Source organism: Ostreococcus tauri, assembly GCF_000214015.3.
Source record: "Ostreococcus tauri WGS project CAID00000000 data, contig chromosome 02, whole genome shotgun sequence".
Lineage (NCBI taxonomy): Eukaryota > Viridiplantae > Chlorophyta > Mamiellophyceae > Mamiellales > Bathycoccaceae > Ostreococcus > Ostreococcus tauri.
The window spans coordinates 554,916-573,433 of NC_014427.2; the positions used below are offsets into that span (position 1 = coordinate 554,916).

General features: G+C 61.1%; 12 protein-coding genes across 12 annotated transcripts; 6 read left to right on the top strand and 6 right to left on the bottom strand.

The window, feature by feature from the left end:
* Positions 1-570: 570 nt before the first annotated feature.
* On the bottom strand, positions 571-1,326 carry OT_ostta02g02715 (hypothetical protein; the record flags this gene model as incomplete). Its single annotated transcript, XM_022985082.1, has 1 exon — positions 571-1,326. The coding sequence occupies one exon, from the start codon at positions 1,324-1,326 to the stop codon at positions 571-573; it is 756 nt and encodes a 251-aa protein (XP_022840772.1).
* Positions 1,327-2,048: 722 nt separating this feature from the next.
* Positions 2,049-2,858, top strand: OT_ostta02g02720 (Oxidoreductase FAD/NAD(P)-binding; the record flags this gene model as incomplete). The annotated part of the gene is made up of 1 exon (XM_003075063.1): positions 2,049-2,858. The coding sequence occupies one exon, from the start codon at positions 2,049-2,051 to the stop codon at positions 2,856-2,858; it is 810 nt and encodes a 269-aa protein (XP_003075111.1).
* A 96-nt stretch (positions 2,859-2,954) lies between these two features.
* Positions 2,955-6,071, bottom strand: OT_ostta02g02730 (Bestrophin/UPF0187; the record flags this gene model as incomplete). Its single annotated transcript, XM_003075064.2, has 1 exon — positions 2,955-6,071. One exon carries the CDS (start codon positions 6,069-6,071, stop codon positions 2,955-2,957), a length of 3,117 nt encoding a protein of 1,038 aa, XP_003075112.2.
* Positions 6,072-7,072: 1,001 nt separating this feature from the next.
* On the bottom strand, positions 7,073-8,500 carry OT_ostta02g02740 (RNA exonuclease; the record flags this gene model as incomplete). The annotated part of the gene is made up of 1 exon (XM_022985084.1): positions 7,073-8,500. The coding sequence occupies one exon, from the start codon at positions 8,498-8,500 to the stop codon at positions 7,073-7,075; it is 1,428 nt and encodes a 475-aa protein (XP_022840773.1).
* A 264-nt stretch (positions 8,501-8,764) lies between these two features.
* OT_ostta02g02750 (Exoribonuclease, phosphorolytic domain 2) lies at positions 8,765-9,577 on the top strand (the record flags this gene model as incomplete). The annotated part of the gene is made up of 1 exon (XM_003075067.2): positions 8,765-9,577. The coding sequence occupies one exon, from the start codon at positions 8,765-8,767 to the stop codon at positions 9,575-9,577; it is 813 nt and encodes a 270-aa protein (XP_003075115.2).
* A 145-nt stretch (positions 9,578-9,722) lies between these two features.
* OT_ostta02g02760 (RAI1-like) lies at positions 9,723-11,475 on the top strand (the record flags this gene model as incomplete). Its single annotated transcript, XM_022985085.1, has 2 exons — positions 9,723-9,941; positions 10,123-11,475. 2 exons carry the CDS (start codon positions 9,723-9,725, stop codon positions 11,473-11,475), a joined length of 1,572 nt encoding a protein of 523 aa, XP_022840774.1.
* Positions 11,476-11,529: 54 nt separating this feature from the next.
* OT_ostta02g02770 (unnamed product) lies at positions 11,530-12,120 on the bottom strand (the record flags this gene model as incomplete). The annotated part of the gene is made up of 1 exon (XM_003075069.2): positions 11,530-12,120. One exon carries the CDS (start codon positions 12,118-12,120, stop codon positions 11,530-11,532), a length of 591 nt encoding a protein of 196 aa, XP_003075117.2.
* Positions 12,121-12,617: 497 nt separating this feature from the next.
* Positions 12,618-14,516, top strand: OT_ostta02g02780 (Beta-lactamase-like; the record flags this gene model as incomplete). Its single annotated transcript, XM_003075070.2, has 1 exon — positions 12,618-14,516. One exon carries the CDS (start codon positions 12,618-12,620, stop codon positions 14,514-14,516), a length of 1,899 nt encoding a protein of 632 aa, XP_003075118.2.
* A 326-nt stretch (positions 14,517-14,842) lies between these two features.
* On the top strand, positions 14,843-15,766 carry OT_ostta02g02790 (DnaJ domain; the record flags this gene model as incomplete). The annotated part of the gene is made up of 1 exon (XM_003075071.2): positions 14,843-15,766. The coding sequence occupies one exon, from the start codon at positions 14,843-14,845 to the stop codon at positions 15,764-15,766; it is 924 nt and encodes a 307-aa protein (XP_003075119.2).
* A 237-nt stretch (positions 15,767-16,003) lies between these two features.
* Positions 16,004-16,736, bottom strand: OT_ostta02g02800 (Ribosomal protein S26e; the record flags this gene model as incomplete). Its single annotated transcript, XM_022985086.1, has 2 exons — positions 16,004-16,291; positions 16,680-16,736. 2 exons carry the CDS (start codon positions 16,734-16,736, stop codon positions 16,004-16,006), a joined length of 345 nt encoding a protein of 114 aa, XP_022840775.1.
* Positions 16,737-16,878: 142 nt separating this feature from the next.
* OT_ostta02g02810 (Nicotinamide N-methyltransferase-like) lies at positions 16,879-17,544 on the bottom strand (the record flags this gene model as incomplete). The annotated part of the gene is made up of 1 exon (XM_022985087.1): positions 16,879-17,544. One exon carries the CDS (start codon positions 17,542-17,544, stop codon positions 16,879-16,881), a length of 666 nt encoding a protein of 221 aa, XP_022840776.1.
* Positions 17,545-17,728: 184 nt separating this feature from the next.
* On the top strand, positions 17,729-18,406 carry OT_ostta02g02820 (Mog1/PsbP, alpha/beta/alpha sandwich; the record flags this gene model as incomplete). Its single annotated transcript, XM_022985089.1, has 1 exon — positions 17,729-18,406. One exon carries the CDS (start codon positions 17,729-17,731, stop codon positions 18,404-18,406), a length of 678 nt encoding a protein of 225 aa, XP_022840777.1.
* Between the last annotated feature and the right edge of the window lie 112 nt (positions 18,407-18,518).

Here is an 18,518-nt window from a genome sequence, read left to right on the forward strand (position 1 = left end):
GCGGCTCTCTTCGAGGGGGGTGCTAGGGTTCGAACAGTGACACAATTTACTTATCATCGCTGTTGTCACCATACCCGAAGAGTGTAACTCGAGGGTCGGTGACCCTCCCGCGGTATATGGATTTTGACACGGCGCACACGACGAGTCGTGAATCGACCTCTTTTGGGGGCTCTAAAATCCCGGCGAGGGGGTACGCGAGAGAAACGCGAGTCACGACGTCACGACCCGTCGAAGACCCCTCGTTGACGCGACGAGTCGCGATGCGTTATGGAGCTGATTTTCTGGACCCGCGCGCGGCGACGGCGCGAGCGCGAGCGCGAGCGCGAGCGCGGACGCGAACGAGAACGGTTTCGTCTGCCGATCGCGCGCGCGCGCGCGTCGCGGCGTCGTAAGGAGGCGCGACGCTGGGGCGAGCAATGTTGACCGTAAACCCTATTTTCTAGGGTTTAGAAAACACGGCGCGAGTTCACGCCGCGGATCGATTCGTCGACGTTTTTTCACTTTCCTCTCCAAATTTGAGCGATTCTCCCACAATCTCCAGAGTTAGTTGGTGTGATAGAAATTACCTCTCTAGAGGCTGTGATTGTGGCAGATTTTGAAGAGCGAGATGCCGCTGTGGTCCAGGTGTGGCACGAGCGTGACGTGGAGGACGCGGAATATTACGCGCATCGTTTGGCTGAGCGGCGGGACAGAAACGCAGGACACGCTGCGGAAGTTGTCGATGCCGTCGTACACATGGATGACACCGCACTGGACAGGAGAATAGCAAGGGCTCGAATGATTCAGCGGACTACTTCGCACCTTGACGCTACGCCTGTAGAAGAGCTTGAAACGTATAGGACACGCCAGAACAGCTTGATAATTCATTTCAACAGTCTTACAAAACTTGGTGGGGTAGACCACCTGCATGCCACTCGTCGAAGAGTAGTCCGGAGTGACAATGGAGAGATAGTACACTTGCAGCGCGCCGCGATGTAATGTACATGTATTATTATGCGAGAGCTCGACGTGGACGCGTCGTGTACACACGTTGCAAACGCAGACTGGGCTTCGATGCGCGAGCCGATCGTCGCGGCGTACACGCGGGCGTGACATCAGTAGATGGCACACATGCTTCGTCCTGAGTGACTGGTACCTGGCACGCCGTAGTCTGCGCGTCGCGCCCGTGAGATTCGTTCGGCGGAACGTTTTCTTGTGCCGGTGACATCGCAGGTTCCGTTGCGCGCGCCACGTCGGTCGCGCACTCGTCAGCGTTTTCTTTCGGTGCTTCGTCCTCCTCTGTGCGTTCGAGGCGTTCGGCAAACGTGAGTCCACCCGCGCGTGCATGGGAATCGGTCGCACCGGATGCGATGAGTCCCACACGATGGTCGTCGGATGGGTTAGATTCGCGCAGTCGCTCTGCTCGCATGGCCAGCAGCTCCTCCTCGAGCAGCGCTAAAACTTGAGTCTTCTTCTTGAGAAGGGACGTCCGAAGTTCATCTTGTTCACGCCTTCGCTTTTGCGCGGAGTCAGTCGCACGCATTGCAGCCACAGCACCGCGTTGCGATGTCTCACGCAACGCTTTCCGCGAGCGCTGGTCCGCGCGGTTCTGGGGATACGCTTCCGCGGGACGCGCGAGGGTCTTTGTGAGGTTGAATCTCATCAAGGCGTGCTTGGTTAGCGTCGACGACGCGTAGACATCGGGATTCTCCGGGCACGTCCACTGCCATACATAGTGAGCTGCAGATAGTAATTCGCGGTCCGTTTTACTCAGCGGTGGCTCTGCGGTCAACGCGTCGACATGCGCGCTGACAGCCGCGGAGACGTCCATCCAGTTGATGCCCGACTCACGATGCGTGTACGTTCTGCGGGCGACTGGTAATACGTGTTTGCTCATACAAAATACCTGGTACACCGGTACGCTGGCACGGTACCAGCGTGCACCAGCGTGTACCCAGGGTGCGCATCGGTAGGGTACGCGCGCCACCCACGACGACGCATTCATTCGTGCGCGCGAAGGACGCGCGGGACGGTGGGCGGGACGCGACGGCGCGCGCGTGGAAGCCAGCATGCGCGCGCTCGCCCTCGGCGCCGCACGACCGGCCGCGGCGCTCCTCGCTCGAGGACGACGACGACGACGGGGGCGGTCGGATTGGACGGCGGTCGTGCGGGCGAATTGGCGCGCCGACGTCGAGTTCGCGCGCGCGCGCGTGCGGGCGAACGATCTCGAGGCGACGACGTCGAACGGGACAGCGCTCCGTAAGCTGACGCTTGATGTCGGTCGGGAGGACGCGAAGGCGTTCGCGCGCGCTGGGCAATTCGTCCAAGCGCGGACGTCGTCGGAGACCGCGGCGGCGTTCATCGCCATCGCGAGCGCGCCGGGGGAATTCGACGATGGGTTCGAGTTGTTGATCAAGGCGCAGGTGGGGAGCGCGGCGAACGCAATCGCGGACGTTGACGCCGGCGGCGAGCTCGAGGTGACGGTGGCCATGGGGAAGGGGTTCGATGTGAGCTCGGTGAGCGGGAAGAAGAAGGCAGTCTTGATCGCGACGGGGAGCGGTATCTCGCCGATTCGATCGCTGTTAAGAAGCGGCGCTCTGGACGGGGCGGAGAGCACGCTGTATTACGGGACGTCGAACGAGAAGGCGACGGCGTTTTTGAAGGAATCGGAATCGTGGCCGTGTGAGATCGTCCGGGTGTACTCAGAGGATAGCGGGAAGTACGTGCAGGACGTCTTGCGCGAGGACGTGGCGAGCGGTAAGATTGACGCATCGGAGACGTTCGCCGCGCTGTGCGGACAAAAAGAGATGACAATGGCCGCGATCGAGATCTTGACCGGCGCCGGCGTTCCTCGCGAGGCGTGCCTGATGAACTTTTAATGTTACTATCGGTAGAGCTACCGTTACCGGTACGGTACCGGAATCAATAGCGCTGCAATTAATTGGTTAAAAGATTACAAGTTTTCTCTCGCCTTTTTACAACGACGCGCCGCCGCCGCTTTCGCCGCGCTTACGAGCCTCTCGTGCGCGCTTGATCGCCTCCTCCAGAGCGCTCATATCCGTCAGCGACGTCGAACGATTGACGCCGCCGGGGATGGAGGCACGTCTGATTGGCACGCCGTTCTCCCCAGATCCGGCGACGAAGTCAGACTTGGACGGAGAGGGCGCGAACGCAGAGCGCTGGAATGAGATATCACCAACGTCGCGATCGCTATCCGAGGCTTGTGTAAACGGTGAAAACGTCGCTGCACTGCTCGATCGTGTCATTCTCGCCGAATTCGAGCGCTCAAGTCTGCTCGGATTCTGAGGCGAATCCGGTGCCCTGTTCTCGGATGAACCACCAGTGTAACGAGCGAACATGTCAAAGAATTGTTGTCCGTAAGAGTCGCGTCGACGCATTGTCTTTTGCGTGTGATAGCGAGGACTATCAGGGATGGTAGAGCTCGGTCGCTCGTCGAGAACTTGATCGTAAATCTCGATTGGGCTTTGCGCTTTCCAAGCCGGTAAGTCACTCTTTCGAGCCGGCGATGTCGCCTCAGAGCGAGTTGTTCGCAACGGAGAAAGTGGTTGAGCTCGAATGTTTACTGGAGCCTGTTCTGATGACACAGCATCCAACACGGCGCGAAAGGCACCCTTGCTGGGAGCCGACACCGTTCCCGTCGCACCGGCCGATGCGGACGTCGAAGGACGCGATGAAACGTTGTCGCCATTCGAGATAGGGCTCTGCGACGCTGACTTTTTAAGAACGTCGGATGAAGTCGGCGTCGAGTCTGACGTGAATGACAGGGGACTTTCCTTCAACGCAGACATGCCCATCTCAAGTCGATCGCTCGATAAAGACACGGTGTTGTCCTTGCGGGTGGCGGGAATGACGACCGCGGTCGGCGATTCCGGTTCTGCTGCCTTCTTCGCCTTCTCCGCTAAGGCAGAGGCTGATGGTACCGGGGGAGGTGGTTGGACGACCGTCGGCTTCACGGGCACGGGCGCGGGAATAGCGCTCGGCACAGGCGCAGGTACTGGAGCAGGCGCCTCGTCGCCGAGGGCTGACGTTGTTGTCTTGTCCGGGAGCTTCGCCGGGACCGGACCATCCGCAGTAAACGCCATCTTCACTCCATTGACGTAACCCGCCATGCCGAGCACTTTTTTGCTCGTCTGCTCGAGGTCTCTCGAGTTGCTGTTCATCAGCGCGCGCACCGGTAAATCGTACGGTCTATTACCAAATGGTTGTTCGATTTGCTCCGCCGCGGCCTCAATACCGAATAGCGCTAGGGATAGGATCGTCGTGACGGGGACCACTCCCCACACACCAACTTCGTGCACCAAAATCATCGGTAAAGAACACACGTACACCATAAGAGTCGACTTAAGGTGTGTGATGATGCAGCCGGGTGGAGGCTGGTTCACCACCTTCTCGCAACTTCCATAATTGTCCATGATTGCGGCTACCTCGCTGTGAATCGTACTCGCGATGGCGGACGGAACGAAATCCTTTTTGAACGCTTCTACCACGCATGAGCGCAGCGCTTCAATGCAGAACAACACCTTGTTGTCCGCAAGGAACAGACCCTCAAGGTCTCTCGCGTCCAGGGGCGTGGTAAGTTGACTGAGAATCGCACCGTCGTTCAGTACCGTGCCGTTCAATCGATCTGCAACGGTTTCTTTTAATGCACCAATCAAACCAAGCGCGCGCGCGGCGAGCATGGGATCATCAGGAGCCACCCACGTGCAGAACGTCCCGCCAAGATTTTTGCAGTAAAGCAAAATGTTTCCAAGACACGTACGTCCGTACCACCAACGCTCGTGGGCGTTGTTCCATCTGAAGACTAACATAAAGCCCATGGGGAGGCCCAATACGCCGTGCATGAACGGTGATAACTTGAACATGTTTGCCCCGAGACGCACCTTGGCGAACGCCACCGCGCATGCGCACGTGGTGCTCAGCAACGTCGGTTGCAACGGACCAAGCTCGCGATTGATGACCCAGCGAGGGTTACGACCGAAAACTGACGCGAACAATCCTTCGTCACTGAACTCGAGCGGGTTCTCTGGGTAGAGGAACAGTGACGCCAGGAACAATGAGGTGCCGAGGAGGGAGAAGAACACAAGTCGAGTCGTTTTACTCGGATCACGGGTGATCCAAATGTTCAGAATCTGCTGCATGATTCTCACCAGTTCTGTTTCCATCTCGATCCACGCGAGCTCGTACCACGGCGTTCGAAGTACGACCTCGTCGTCGTCTTCGTCGTCCCCCTCTTCATCGTCCTCTTCATCGTCTCCGCCGCCACCGTCTCCGCCCGAGCGGGCGTCATCGCCCCCATTACCACCCCCTATGTCTCCGCTTGACGCCACGAGATCTGTGTCCTCCGCAATGCCTGCCACCGCCGACTTGATCGAACCACCACTCGGTGGGGGCGCGTGTTTTGGTGCGGCTAATTTTTCTCCGCTCTTCTCGACATCCGTCTTCGGCTTGGTCTTCGCCGCCATCCCCGCCTTGGTCGTCCCCGCTACGATCTTTCCATCCTCGCCGCCTTCACCTGTCTCCTTACCGCCCACGCGCTCGCCCTCACCCTCGCCTTTTGTCTCCTTCCCTCGCGGCTCGCGCTTGGACGGCGGTAACAGTTCTTGCTCGCTCAGCACCGCCTTCGGCTTCGGGACCTCACCGATCGCCCCCACGGTGCCGTCCACGCTCCCTCCATTCGGTTTCCTCTTCCCTGTCTCCTCTGAGCCATCATCGTCATCCCGAGTGCGATCGTACGACTCGCTCGAGAAGTCTCTCGAGTCGCTCCAGGACCCAAACGTTCGTTTGTCCAAATCCGCCGAGGATCCGCCGTTCTCCGTCTTCCCTTCGTCTGAGATCGCGAAAACAGCGACGTTCCGAGTCGCACGTGATGTCCAGCTTCCGTTCGACGGCACATTTGTGTCGAGCGACGCGTATACGGCGACGCACGGTCGTTGATTCCATCGCGGATTCGCTCGCGGAACGACCCCAACGACGCGTCGTTTGACGCCGTGCGCGCTCGCTCGAGGGTGCGAGCAGGCGCACGACGCGCGCGACGCGCCGGGATCGACGCGTGCGCGAGGGACGATGCGCATGACAGGTGTCCGAGGTGTGACGAGGACAACGAGTGGGGACGAGGAGCTTACGAAGCGGACTCGGAGGACACAAGGGGCTTTTTCGACCGCAGTCAGTATCATTTACATGTGCGCGCTCGCGCGTCGTTTGGGGCGCTTTGAATCGCGCGCGCTCGCGGAGCGAGTACGTTTTACGTCGTCCTCACGTCGTTCCGTTTCCGAGCGCGCGGTCACACGGAGCGCCATACGCAGGCGGCTTCGGCGGTTTCATCGCCTCCGAAGCTCGTCGCGAACGTCAGCGGCGATTTTATCGTAATCGAACCCCGCCGGGTACCGTTGAACGACCCTTCCGGTGTCATCGACCAAGAATTTCACAAAGTTCCACTCCACGGGAGCCGACGTCGCGAGCTCACCGAAGATTGGATTGTCCCTTAGGCGCGTCGGCTCGAAGAGGATGTCCACCACCTCCTTCGAGCCGAAGTCGTGTCTCAACTCCTCCTGCGATCCCATCTGATGCCCGAAATCATCCGTGGGGAACCCTAAAATTGCCAACCGATCGCCGAACTCATCGTGCAATCGCTTGAATCCATCGACGTTGGCCTTTTTGTATCCTCAGTGACTGGCCACGTTTGTAATCAACCGCAACTTCCCGCTCTGCGCGCCGAAACCGACCGCGCCGCCGTCAATGTCCCGGAGTAATCCGTTCTCGATCGTCTCGAGCAGATGCATCGCTCGTCGCGCGTCCACGTCGACCATCGACAGCGAGCTCTGGCGCACAAGCGCGGCGTCGCGACTCGCCAGAGTGAATGGTCGAGTCAGCCTCCAGAAGAAGAAGACCGAGCACAGAAGGACGATGGCGACAACGACGTTGGAGCGTCCACGTCGTTCATGATCGGGCGAGATGCGTCCGGAGCTGGGCGTCCGCTTGCGGCGGACGCCGTGCTCGACGTCCATGCGCGGCGCTGTCTGTGGGTCAGTGGGCAGCGGGCGAGCGCGTTAGTGTTACACGTGCCTCGTTAATGTTACACGTCGCGCTGTGGCTTGCGCTTGCCCTGTTCCGAGGCGGCTATCTGACCCTCCCACTCATCCTTGAACCTACGGTAGATGTACAGCGCAGCGAGGGCGTCCTCGGCGGGATCGTGGGAGTCGCCGCACTGTATCTTGAGCGAGACAAAATCCCGAGCGAGGTGCCTGAGCCTTCGAGGCTTGAGGAATCTCGGTGGACGAAGAAGCGGGCGCCAAACCGCGGTGTCGCGAACGTCCTCTCGAGGATGATGGAGTTGGAGTGCTTTGAAATCGTTCTCGAGCGCGTGACCGACGACGACGCGCCCCTTAATGAGCTCAGCAACTGTGCACCGGACCTTGTGAAACTCCGGTGCGCTCTCGTCCACGTGTCTCTGTGAAATACCCGACACTTGCGTGCGATAATCGGTGACAGCCCTGTAGGCACGGCTATAAGACGTGTATACGGTATTTCCGTGCTCGTTAAGGACGCAAACTTGGGCAAGAATGCTCTCTAATCCGCCGTCGCCAACACCGACCATCTCGCAATCAAGCGCCAAGACATCCGTAATCGAAAAGTCATTGTTCAATGGCTTCGGTCGAACGAGCTCTTTAACACCGTCCATCTTTTTGACGTTTCTACTCACGTCCGTGTGCGCCTTCCTTCGCTCCTCGCTCGATCCGGTTCCGTCGATGCACCCGTTCCCGGTCGCCGGCGAGCGCACGATGAAGCGCTCTGTCAACGCTCTCACCACGTCCGCTCGCCACAACGCGCGCACGAGATGAAAGAATCCGTCCTTATCACTTGCGTCCGGAACGAAAGACGGCTCTTCGGTCGATCGCATCCCTACCGCCGCGAGCTGATCCGCCCTGGCGTTGTCAGTGTGATTCCCGCCTACGTGCGCGCGCACCTTTTGAATAATCGTACCCCCCGTTCGTTGGCTCAACACAAACGCCGCCCCGATCGTCACTGCGTTCACTCGCATTCCAACCACGTTCCCCGACGTCAACCTCTCGAGCGCCTTGCATACCCACCTCGAATCACTCCTCAACTCGAGCGGCGCCTCGCCATCGTGCCGACTCAGCGCCGCGTACACCGCGCACATCTCCACCGCGTTATTATCCATCGACCGCCCCGACGCACTCGCAGCGTAATTCAACCTATGCCCGTACGCATACCACACCCCCACACCCGAACGTCCTCGCTCGAGCTCGACTCCCCCGTCGACGTGACACTGCTCGACGCGCGAACTGCCGCTCGCGCCGCGTCGTCCCTTCGCCACCTCCGTGGGCGCACACGACACTCGGACGTCGGGGAATAGGCTCGAAAACAATCGCTTGAGCGACGGCACCCATCTCCCAAGCGTTCGAACGATGACGAAGCGACAGAGAAAAACCAACAACTCGAGCCGCAGCCGCCAAACGACGAACCATCTTCCAACGCCCATGCCTGTGCGCTCGCGCCCCGAACGCCGCTAGAAACGAACTCCGACGGACGCGATAATTCGTCTGACAACGCGTTCGCGTAAATCTCAATCCACGCGCGCGTCGAAGTGTAACCCGAGCGTCGTCGCTCGACCTGGACACAAAACGCGAGCGTCCGCACACACAAACGCTCACGACCGCTCCAGTCCTCGCGCGCGCGCTCGAGGTTGAAACGAAACCATCCACGCGTCGCGCGCGCGTCCGTGAAGCGCGTCGAGAGAGCCACGATGGAGTACGTCTCGTTCGAAGGTTTACGCCTCGACGGCCGCCGAGCGAATGAGATCCGCCGACCGCGTCACGCGTTCGCCATCGACGCCCAGTGCGATGGGAGCGCGCGATTCGAGTTAGGGAACACCGTGATCGAGTGCCGCGTGGACGGACCGAGCGAACGGAAGTTCGGTGGGGCGGAAGAGGGGGCGAGCGAGGCGTGCGCGTTGACGTGCTCGCACGGACGAAGCGCGTTCGCGAGCGACGGCGTCCAGGCGGGGAGGAAGGGTGACGGACGGTCGAAACAGTTCGAGAGTGTCTTGGCGAAGGCGTTGACGAGCGCGGTGTGCGTTGATTTGATGCCGAGGTGCGAGGTGCAGGTGCGCACGACGGTGCTGTGCGACGATGGAGGAGCGCGGGCGGCGAGCGCGTGCGCGGCGGTTCTCGCGCTCGCGGACGCTGGGATCCCTTTAAAGGGGATCATTGGTTCGTGTACCGTGGGGCATCTCGACGGCGAAGCGCTGATCGATGTGAATCGAGACGAGGAACGCGGACGGGGACCAGAGCTGTGGACGTGCGCGCTGAGCGCTGGAGACGTCCCGGATGACGACGAAAACGAGGATGATGGGGAAGATCACCTCATGGGTGCTACCGGGAATCATATCACGGTGATCGTCGAAGAGCTTGAGCGCGGGAAGACGACGATGGAGACGTTCAAGTCCATGCACGACCTTGCGCTCGCTGGATGTGAGACCTCGGCGAGGTATCTCAGAATATCACTCCGAGCGCGAACCAGAGCCCTAGCCGCCACGCGCGCGCTCGAAAAGTTCTAGACTAGAGACACGCGTCAGTCTCCACCGAGCGCGTCGTCCCTGGATCATCGCGTCCTATTGTTAGCTTCCCAATGAAACGTCTCGTTATCGTCCTCTCGCCGCTCCAACAGACTCCGCGCGCTTCGTTCGTCCCTCACACCTCGCCATGCACGAATTCGAGCGGGAGACGCGCGATGCGTCGCAATCGAGTACGGAGAACCCATCGCGCTCGCCCCGGACGCGTAGAAGCGCAAAGTGTGCGAGAAAGTCGTCCCAAGAGGATGCGGGACCGAGTCTGTTGGGATTCTGCACCGTCGACGCCAAGACGCTTGGCGCTTCGACCGCGAGCGCGGTGAAGTACGAGGAACCGCTCGAGTGTGGACAGGTGCGTTGTGATTCGCGTCGTTGAGAGAGTTCAGGCGATGCGAGCGCTGGTGAGGATGCGAACGGGACGCGACCAGGACGTGCAACGCGCGAGGCAAAGACGACGATTTTAAAGAGCGCGCGAAGGGTAGTGGTGGTGATTCTATACGACTAACGATGTGTAAATCGATTCCCGTTTGTAGGTAAGCAAGCGACGGGACGAGCGGTTGACGACGTACGACGCGTCAAATCTTCGGCGCCTGCGAGGCCCGAATGCGGGTGCGGGCGCCGATCTAAATCGCGGGTTCGGCACGTTCAAGGATCGAGATCGACGGGAGATTTACCCGGCACCGGTAAATGATATCTTCGGCGCGATCGAGGCGAGCGGGCAGACGAAGGTGTTGGAGGATGTGGACGTCGTCACGTGGCGTGGGAACGTGAGCAAACTGCTCACGACTGCATGGAATAAGAGCGACTCGTGGACCATGGAGGCTGAGCTGGTGAATAAAACCATCGTATTGAACGTCAAGGAAACGGAGGAGGGAATGCGGAAAGTACTCGTGCGAGACGAATGCGAGGAGCGGATGTGTTACTGGGGATATGCATTCGAAGAGGCGGCTTGCTCAGAGAAGCCGTTTGAGGAGCCGGTGGACTGCATGGAGAATTTTTGCTGCGTCATCAAGACCAAGTTAGGAGATTTGAACATTCTCATGTGTGGAGAGGTGGATTGTTTCGACGGAGGCGACGCGGAACTCGCGAACTTTGTCGAGCTTAAGACGTCACGCGTCATGACCAACGAGAGAGAGGTTAAGCGGTTCGAGCGAGAAAAGCTCTTGAAATGGTGGGCTCAATCGTTCGCTATGGGCGTTCGTCGCATCATGGTGGGATTTCGCGACGATCGTGGTCGAGTGGTGAAGACGCAGATGCTCGAGACGTTGAAGCTTCCGGGATACGTCGCTAAACATCCAAACGCGTGGAATTCGAAGGACGCATTGCGATGCGCCTTGGTGGTACTGACAAAATTGAAAGAGCTGCTATCGCATGAACCGAGCGGGGTGCGAGTGCGAGTGGAGTACGAACCAAAGAAGGTGGCGCATCGTGTGAACTTTATTCGAGACAACTCGATACCGGATTTCATCCCGGAAGGGGCTCGAGCCAAGCTGATGAGCGGCGGCTCGTGGCCCCAGAACGATTTACCGGCACGAGCGATGACAAAGACGCCCGCCGGGTCGGAGGCGCGCGACGCCGCGCCCGAACTCTCCGAGACGGCGTCTGCAATGAGTATCAGGGCGTCCGCCGGAACGAACAGGTTGGAATACATTCGCTCGCTCGGTCCTGCCGCGCTGCTTTACATGCAAGGTAAGGATCCGAGAAGAAGTCTGCGCGGACGCATCGACGACGACACCATGGGCGGGATCGGGATCGATCCTTCGGCGTGGATGCAAAACACGCACGGTGTCGTGTCCATCTCGCGCGCTGCGTCTTCGGGGGTCAAGGACCGGAAGCGCGCTGCCGAGGAAGAAAACGATAACACATTCGATGGCGGAGCGAACTAGGTGGCACGCACACTTTAGCTTTACAAGAAAAAGTCATCAAAACTTGCGAGCAGATTACTCGTCGTCGGCGTCTTCAGGGCTCGAGCCTCCACCGTCCGCTTCGGCCGCGTCACCATCCGTGATGTCTTCAAAGAGCGACCCAAAACCGTAGTCTTCGTCGGACTCCTCGCGCTCGCGCTGCTTCTTCTCGCGCTCCTCGCGCTTCTTACACGCTGCTTCGTCCAATTTCTTCCCTCGCTTATCGCTGCCGCACCCCTCGTCGTTATCATCCTCATCGTCATCGTCATCGTCATCGTCATCTTTGTCGTCTCCATCATCCTCCCCCCCACCCTCGCCCGGGCGGTGCCTTAAGAATTTTGAGAATCTCCTCTTCGTCTGCTCCACCGCCCGTCTGCGATCGTACCGCCCTGTGTGTCGACGACTCACCACGCGCGAGGCGTCCGCAAAGCTCACCACGGCAAACGGCATCGACAACGCCCGAGCGACGCCCGAGACGACGTCGACGTCGACGCCAATCGCGCGCGTCGTCTCGGACCCACCGAACGCCAGCGCGGTGGCGGCGCACCCAACGACGAGCGCTGACGATACTCTCCATCCACGTCCGTTCGCCCGTCGCGTTCTCGGCGTCGGCGCGAACGACGACATCGACCCAAGTCGCCGCCCACGACGCGGTCGCCAACACCCTCCACGCGCGCCACCGCGCGTCGCCGCCCCCACCGCGCCCGTTCGCGTCTCGCGCGCGCGACACCGTCGCGGACCGCTCGCGGGCGATCGTTCCGCACCGCGCGCGCGTTCGCGGTCGTCGCGCGCGCGGCGGGGGCGCGTCGTCGCGTCGACCGCGCGACGGTCCGCGACGGACACGACGAGACTTCGCGGGCCGGGCCGTCTCGCGAGGAGGCCTTTTGGTTGTTTTTTCGTTTTTCCATGTCGGCCCGGCGCGGCGTCGGCGTCGACGTCCGGCACGACGCGCCGTCCGCGGCGCCGGACCCGCGCCCGGGCGCGTCGAGCGAGGGACGACCGCGCGGCGCGCGCGCGCGGGGACTGGACGGGGGAAGATACGGTGGCGACGCGCGCGGGGGTGGGGCGTCCGCGGTGGAATCCACGGTCGGGGCGAACGAACGACGACGACGACGACGACGACGATGTTCGCGTCGACGACGACGATGTTCGCGTCGACGACGACGTTCGCATCGATCACGGCGAGGTTCCGTGGTCGTCCGACGCGCGCGAACGAGGGACGAACGCGCGCGGGGACGGGAGCGGCGTCGTTCGAGCCGCCGAGCTCGAGCGCGAGCGCCAAGCGCGTGGCCGAACTCCGAGCGGCGCTGGAGGGGGTTTTAGGGAGCGATGAGGTGCGGGCGATGCGCAAGCCCGAGCTCAGGAAGGCGTACGAGGCGCTGATCTCGAGGAAAGGGGTGGAGATGGAGAATACGGAGGGGATTGGAGGGGCCGAGCGCGTCGAGGCGGAGGCGAAGGCGGAGGCGTCGAGCTCGTCGATGAGAAAGCCGCGGACGGTGATGTCGAGTAAGGTGTTCGACGCCGTCGGTGTGTCGTCGGAGGAGATGGAACGTGAGGTGAAATCGAATTTCAGCGGGACGGAGTTGACCTTTTTGGGAACCTCTAGCGGAGCGCCGAGTTTCACGCGAAACGTCTCGAGCGTGGCGCTGCGATTGGAGAACGAGGTGTGGTTGTTCGATTGCGGCGAGGCGACGCAGCATCAGTTGATGCGATCGAAGTTGAAATATGCGAAGATCACAAAGGTTTTCATCACGCATATGCACGGCGATCATATCTTTGGTTTGCCGGGATTGATTTGCGCGATTAGCGGCGCGCGCACGGCGTACGCAAAGGCGCACCCGACCATGGGGAAGACGGTGCAGCCGTTGCACATCATAGGCCCACCGGGGATTCGGCAGTACATCTACAGCTCGATCACGTACTCCAGATCGGTGCTCGGGATGCCGCTCATCGTGACTGAGCTTCGGCACACCGCGAGAGCGGGAACGCCCGGCCCACACGTATCGGTGGACCCTCGAGGGAAGATTTTCATGGGAGAGTACTGGCCCGATAACGCCTCCGAGCCGGTGCCGGCGTTCAAGGACGCCGGTTCTTGGGCCAAGCTCGGGGCGGACGGCCAGATGCCGGTGTGGACGGCGTTCAACGACGGGACGTTTTGCGTCCGGGCCACAGTGCTTCGACATCCCGTGCCGTGTTTCGGATACATCATCGACGAGGCCGACGCGGCGGGACGCTTGGATCCGGAGAAGTGTCGGGAACTCGGACTTCCTCCTGGAAAGGAATACTCCATGTTAAAGGATGGGCACGCGGTAACCGGTAAGGATGGACGAGTGATTCGTCCCGAGGACGTCATCGGAGCTGCGCGCCCGGGACGACGCCTCGTGCACCTCGGAGACACGTGTGACAGCAGTGCCATCGTGGCTCTGGCTCAGGGCGCGGATACCCTCGTCCACGAATCAACATTTAGCTCGGACAAATATCACGAGGCTCTGTTTAAGGGACACTCCACGGCACGAATGGCTGGGGACTTTGCTCGACAGGTGCACGCTCGGTCGCTCATTCTCACGCACTTCTCCAACCGATACGCCGGAGGGGTCAACCGCGCGAATTCCGATTCGGATGACCTCGGTGTGGACGTCGACGACGGAGAAGATGACACCGAAGACATGGCGCCGCCCGACGGCTCCGAGGGCGAGAACATCGAGCTCCATCACATGCACGTGGACAGACTCGTCGAGGAAGCGGCGGAGGCCAAGGGGGACTCTCGCGTCATCGCCGCGAGCGATTTCTTCGTCTTCAACATCGCCCGACGGGAGACGTTCGACGATTTCGATCGATGCAAGGGTAACCGCGAACACTTGTTCGAAGGCGAACAGCGAACGCTACCCGACACCGTCATCGCCGACGATTCCGGGCTCGACGGGGGTCGCTCGAGGCACACCGACCGCTCCGCCGCGCGCTCAACTTCACGCACCCGCCGTCCCGTCGCCGGTCGCGCCCACGCCCGCGATGAAAAGTATTAATCACTAGTTTGTATACTTCGCGATGAATTCATAAACCATTCGACACAGAGCCCCGCGTCACCCCTCGCGCGTCCACCGTCCGTCCCGATGATCCCGCCCTATCCGCCTTGCGCGCGCTCTGCATTCATCCATGCCACACAAAACGACGCGTCATGCACGGCCGATCTCTCGTCCGACCGTCGGTGACGACATCGTCGCCGTGTCTTCGACACGGTCAGAGCTCCCGACGATCCGTCGTCGCGCACGGTAAGAAAAAATCAAAACAAAACTCCGAAGGCGGCGGCGCCGCCGTCGGCGAGAAATCGGTGAAAAAAGTCGACCCGAAGATGGCGAAAGCGGCGCGGGACAAGGCCCGGAAGGCTTTCGCGACGAAGATGCGCGCGCTAGTGAGCGACCAAGGGCGGGCGTACGAGAAGATCGTCGATCAGATGGGTCGCGAGAACTCACGGGAGTACGTGCTGAGCGTTCGGCACGCGCCGAGCGCGAATAAAGACGTCGTGGGTAACGATGCGGTCGGCGTCCTGAGCGATTGGTTGCCGGTGTGCGAGGTCGTCGTTGCGGATAGGAAGGCTTACGAGGCGCAGATGTACTTTAAGAAACAAGGGATGGCGGTACCGGAGACGGAGCAGATGTCGTTGGAGAGCGCACAAATTGAAGGCGTTCCTGCGGTGCGGATGATGCTGCCGAAATACGAGGAACACGTGGCGGCGATGGCGTTCGTCATGGCGGGGGCGAAGGAATTGAACATGTCGGAGATCGAGTACGGGCTGGAGGACTGGGGATCGTTCGAGTGTGCCGTAGATTCGCTCGCGGCGCAAGTGAACCAGAGCGGCAAGTTTGAAGCCGCCGCAAAGCTCTTAGGGGTGTGCGCCGACGACGAACCGTCTGAGATCAAAAAGGTCTATCGCAGACTCATCGCGGAGGCGCACCCGGATCGTAACCCGGATGCGACGCAAGAGCGCTTCAACGCCATCAAGGATGCGTACGAGCTGTTGTGCGGCCGTGGAGACACCGCAGGGACAACGTATGAAGGCCTGGGAGATCATCGCCGAGACTTCGTTGCGCTCGATAAGAGCCACTTCGGGGTAACGACAGCAGACAAGGGCCAGACTGATCCGGCGTCCATCGCGTTCGCCATGCGCACGCTCACGATTTACGACCGCGTGGGAACTGTGTTCACTACGCGTAATCTGAAGCTTGCGCAAAAGACAGCCGCCAAGGCTGCGAGCGAGTGCGCGGTCAACGTATAATAGTCGCGATACTTATCCGTTATCTTGTTGTGTCAGTAGCGCGTGCGACGGCGACGACGCGGTTGTCGAATACAAAATTCATCATGCAACTCTCTTGACGCATTCAAGCTCTTGAAGATTACAACGTTAACGCATCTTCAAGCGTTCGAATGTCTCGTTTTGTTTACTACCACCCACAACTCTCGTCAAAGCAGTCGCCCCACTAAGAACCCACATGAAGAAGAAAACGCGTGCGATTTACGCAGACTTCTTGTCCTTCTTGTCCGACGCGCGGAAGCGCTTCGGCGGGTCGCGGATACGTCGCGCCTCACGGGATCGCACGCGCACAACCTTGCTGTGGATCGCCGCGGAGATGCTGTAGTACACTTTTCTGTAAAGCTTCGGCAGCGTGTACGACTCAAAGGCGCACGATTCTTGCAAGTCACGAATCGCCGCGGACTCGACGATGTTGCGAACCATGAAACGCCTCACCGCCTTGTCCTTCGGGACAAGGGCGCCACTGGATTCGCAGAACACGCGCTTGACCTGTGGTTCGAGTGAACGAGCGCGTCATCATGCGTCAGTCTTCGTTCCGAGCGTCGCTCGCTCCCACACTCTCGTGTCTCTTGACTGTGAGGACAACCGTGTCCCGTGTCCCGTGTCCCAAGGTTAGACCTCTCACACCAACCAGGGCTTTCGACCGATCGCTCCTCGTCCCGTCGCTTCCCGGCCGCTCGCTCTCGCTCGAGCGCCGACGATCGATCGAAGAGAATACTTTCATGTCCGTTGACATCGCGCGCTCATCGCACACGACGTCGCACGCGCGACGACACACGAACGCGTCGTGCCACCGCTCGATGTGCGCGAAAGCCCTAACGCATAATCGAGATCGCGTCCTCGCTCGCGCGCGCGTTCGATCGAGCTCAAAACGTACGTGTCCTCGGGCCCCAGCGGGCTTGTTACGACCATTCGCGCGGCGCTTCTTCGGCATCTTCGACGTGTGCGTCGCAGAGAGACGGCGCGCGCGACGCGCGCGCGGGCGAGACGGGCGACGTTGGCGTCGCGACGAGGTCAAAATTATATATTATACGCCATTAAACCCCATAATAACACACACCACGAGTGAAGAGTCGTCAGGGCGATTTCGAGTCCCCGCGCTTGGAGAGCCGTATGAGCAACCAGTCGTCTTCGTCCTCCCCGAACGGGTCCGCCTCGCCGCGTAACCCGCACGTCTCGGCGTGTTCGAAGAAATGGGCGACCTGGCCCCAATCGCCTCGGTCCTCGAACCCGATGATGACGACGGTGTCATCGTCGGCGAGCGCGGCGATCGTGCTCGCGAGCGCTCGGCAGGTCGCGCGCGATTGGGAATACATGACGTCCGTGCCGACGATGAGATGCGGACGCTCGCCGTCGTTTTCACGCACGTACGTCTCCACAAACGCTTGGACGGCGTCCCACTCGCTCGCGTTCGCGCTCGTGGGCGACGCCCAACGCAGGCGCTTACACTCGGCGCGCGAGCCGCCGCTCGCCGAGACGTTCTCGCTCAACAACCGCACGTTATCGTCCGTGATCGTCGATCTCTTCGCTCCGATTCGCGCGAGCACGATCCCCAACAGTCCAATCCCCGCACCGACCTCGATCACGCGCGTGTCCGGCGTGATCACCAGCTCCTTCGCCAACGCGCACGTCTCCGCCCGCGTTCGACCTCGCCCGTCGTCCCGCGCCGTCTCCCGCGCCCCTTCCGACGTCTTCCATCTCTGCGTCGCGTCGCAAAACGCTTCGGCGACCGCCCGACACATGGGCCACACCACCGTGGACGTGTCCGCCTCGAACGCCTCGCTCCCGCTTCCACGCTGTCGCACCTCCACTCGACCGCCATCGATGACGGTTCGCCTCGCCCTCGGCCCCGGCGCCGCCGCGTCCGCGGGCTCGATCGCGTCGTGCGTCACGATCACCGCGCGCGCGCGCTGATCGACGTTATGTATGCGAGACCAATCCTCGCTCGGGTCCATCGCGCGCGCGTCGTCGTCGGCGGCGTCGTCGGCGTCGTCGTCGTCTCTCCCGTCGTCGGCGTCGCGATGCGCGAGACGTCGTCGACGGACGCGATGCCCACGGACGCGGCGGCGAGGACGACGAGCGAGACGCGCGCGCTGTTCGGGGCGGCGCGCGCTGTTCGGCGGCGCCGTCGCGCTCGCGCTCGCGCGTCGATTTCGCGACGCGAGCGCGCGCGCGCCGGTGCCGAATCATCAAGAGGTTTTCGTCGACGACGCGTCCGAGGAGAGCGTGCACGTGGAGCTGGTCGAGCGCGAGCGCGAGCGAGGGGTTGGGTTTTATCTGGACGATTGGATCGAGGCGTGCGAGGGGGAGAAGATCGGGCGAGGGCGAACGGAGGGAGGGACGTGTCGAGGCGCGATGCGCGCGAGGCGAGACGGCGTCGCGCGCGTCGTGGACGTCTTTGGGTGCGTGATCGATTTGGAGCGCGTGAGCGCGAGAGCGTTGATCTGGCATTGTCGACCGCGTTTGAGGGAGGAGTCGGACGACGCGACGATGACCGGGACGGCGGACGACGCGGACGACGCGGACGCGCGCGCGGCGAGCGACGTCATCGAATCGTGCGCGTCCTCGTTCAAGGTTTTAGATTGGGGATTGTTCGATGCGTGAAGACGCGTCGTCGCTGTAGTCTAGATGTAACATCGATCATCGCGTTGACCCGCGCGCTTTGACGTCTAACCGCGCGCTTTGACGTCTAACCGTCGACGGAGCCGCCGCGCGC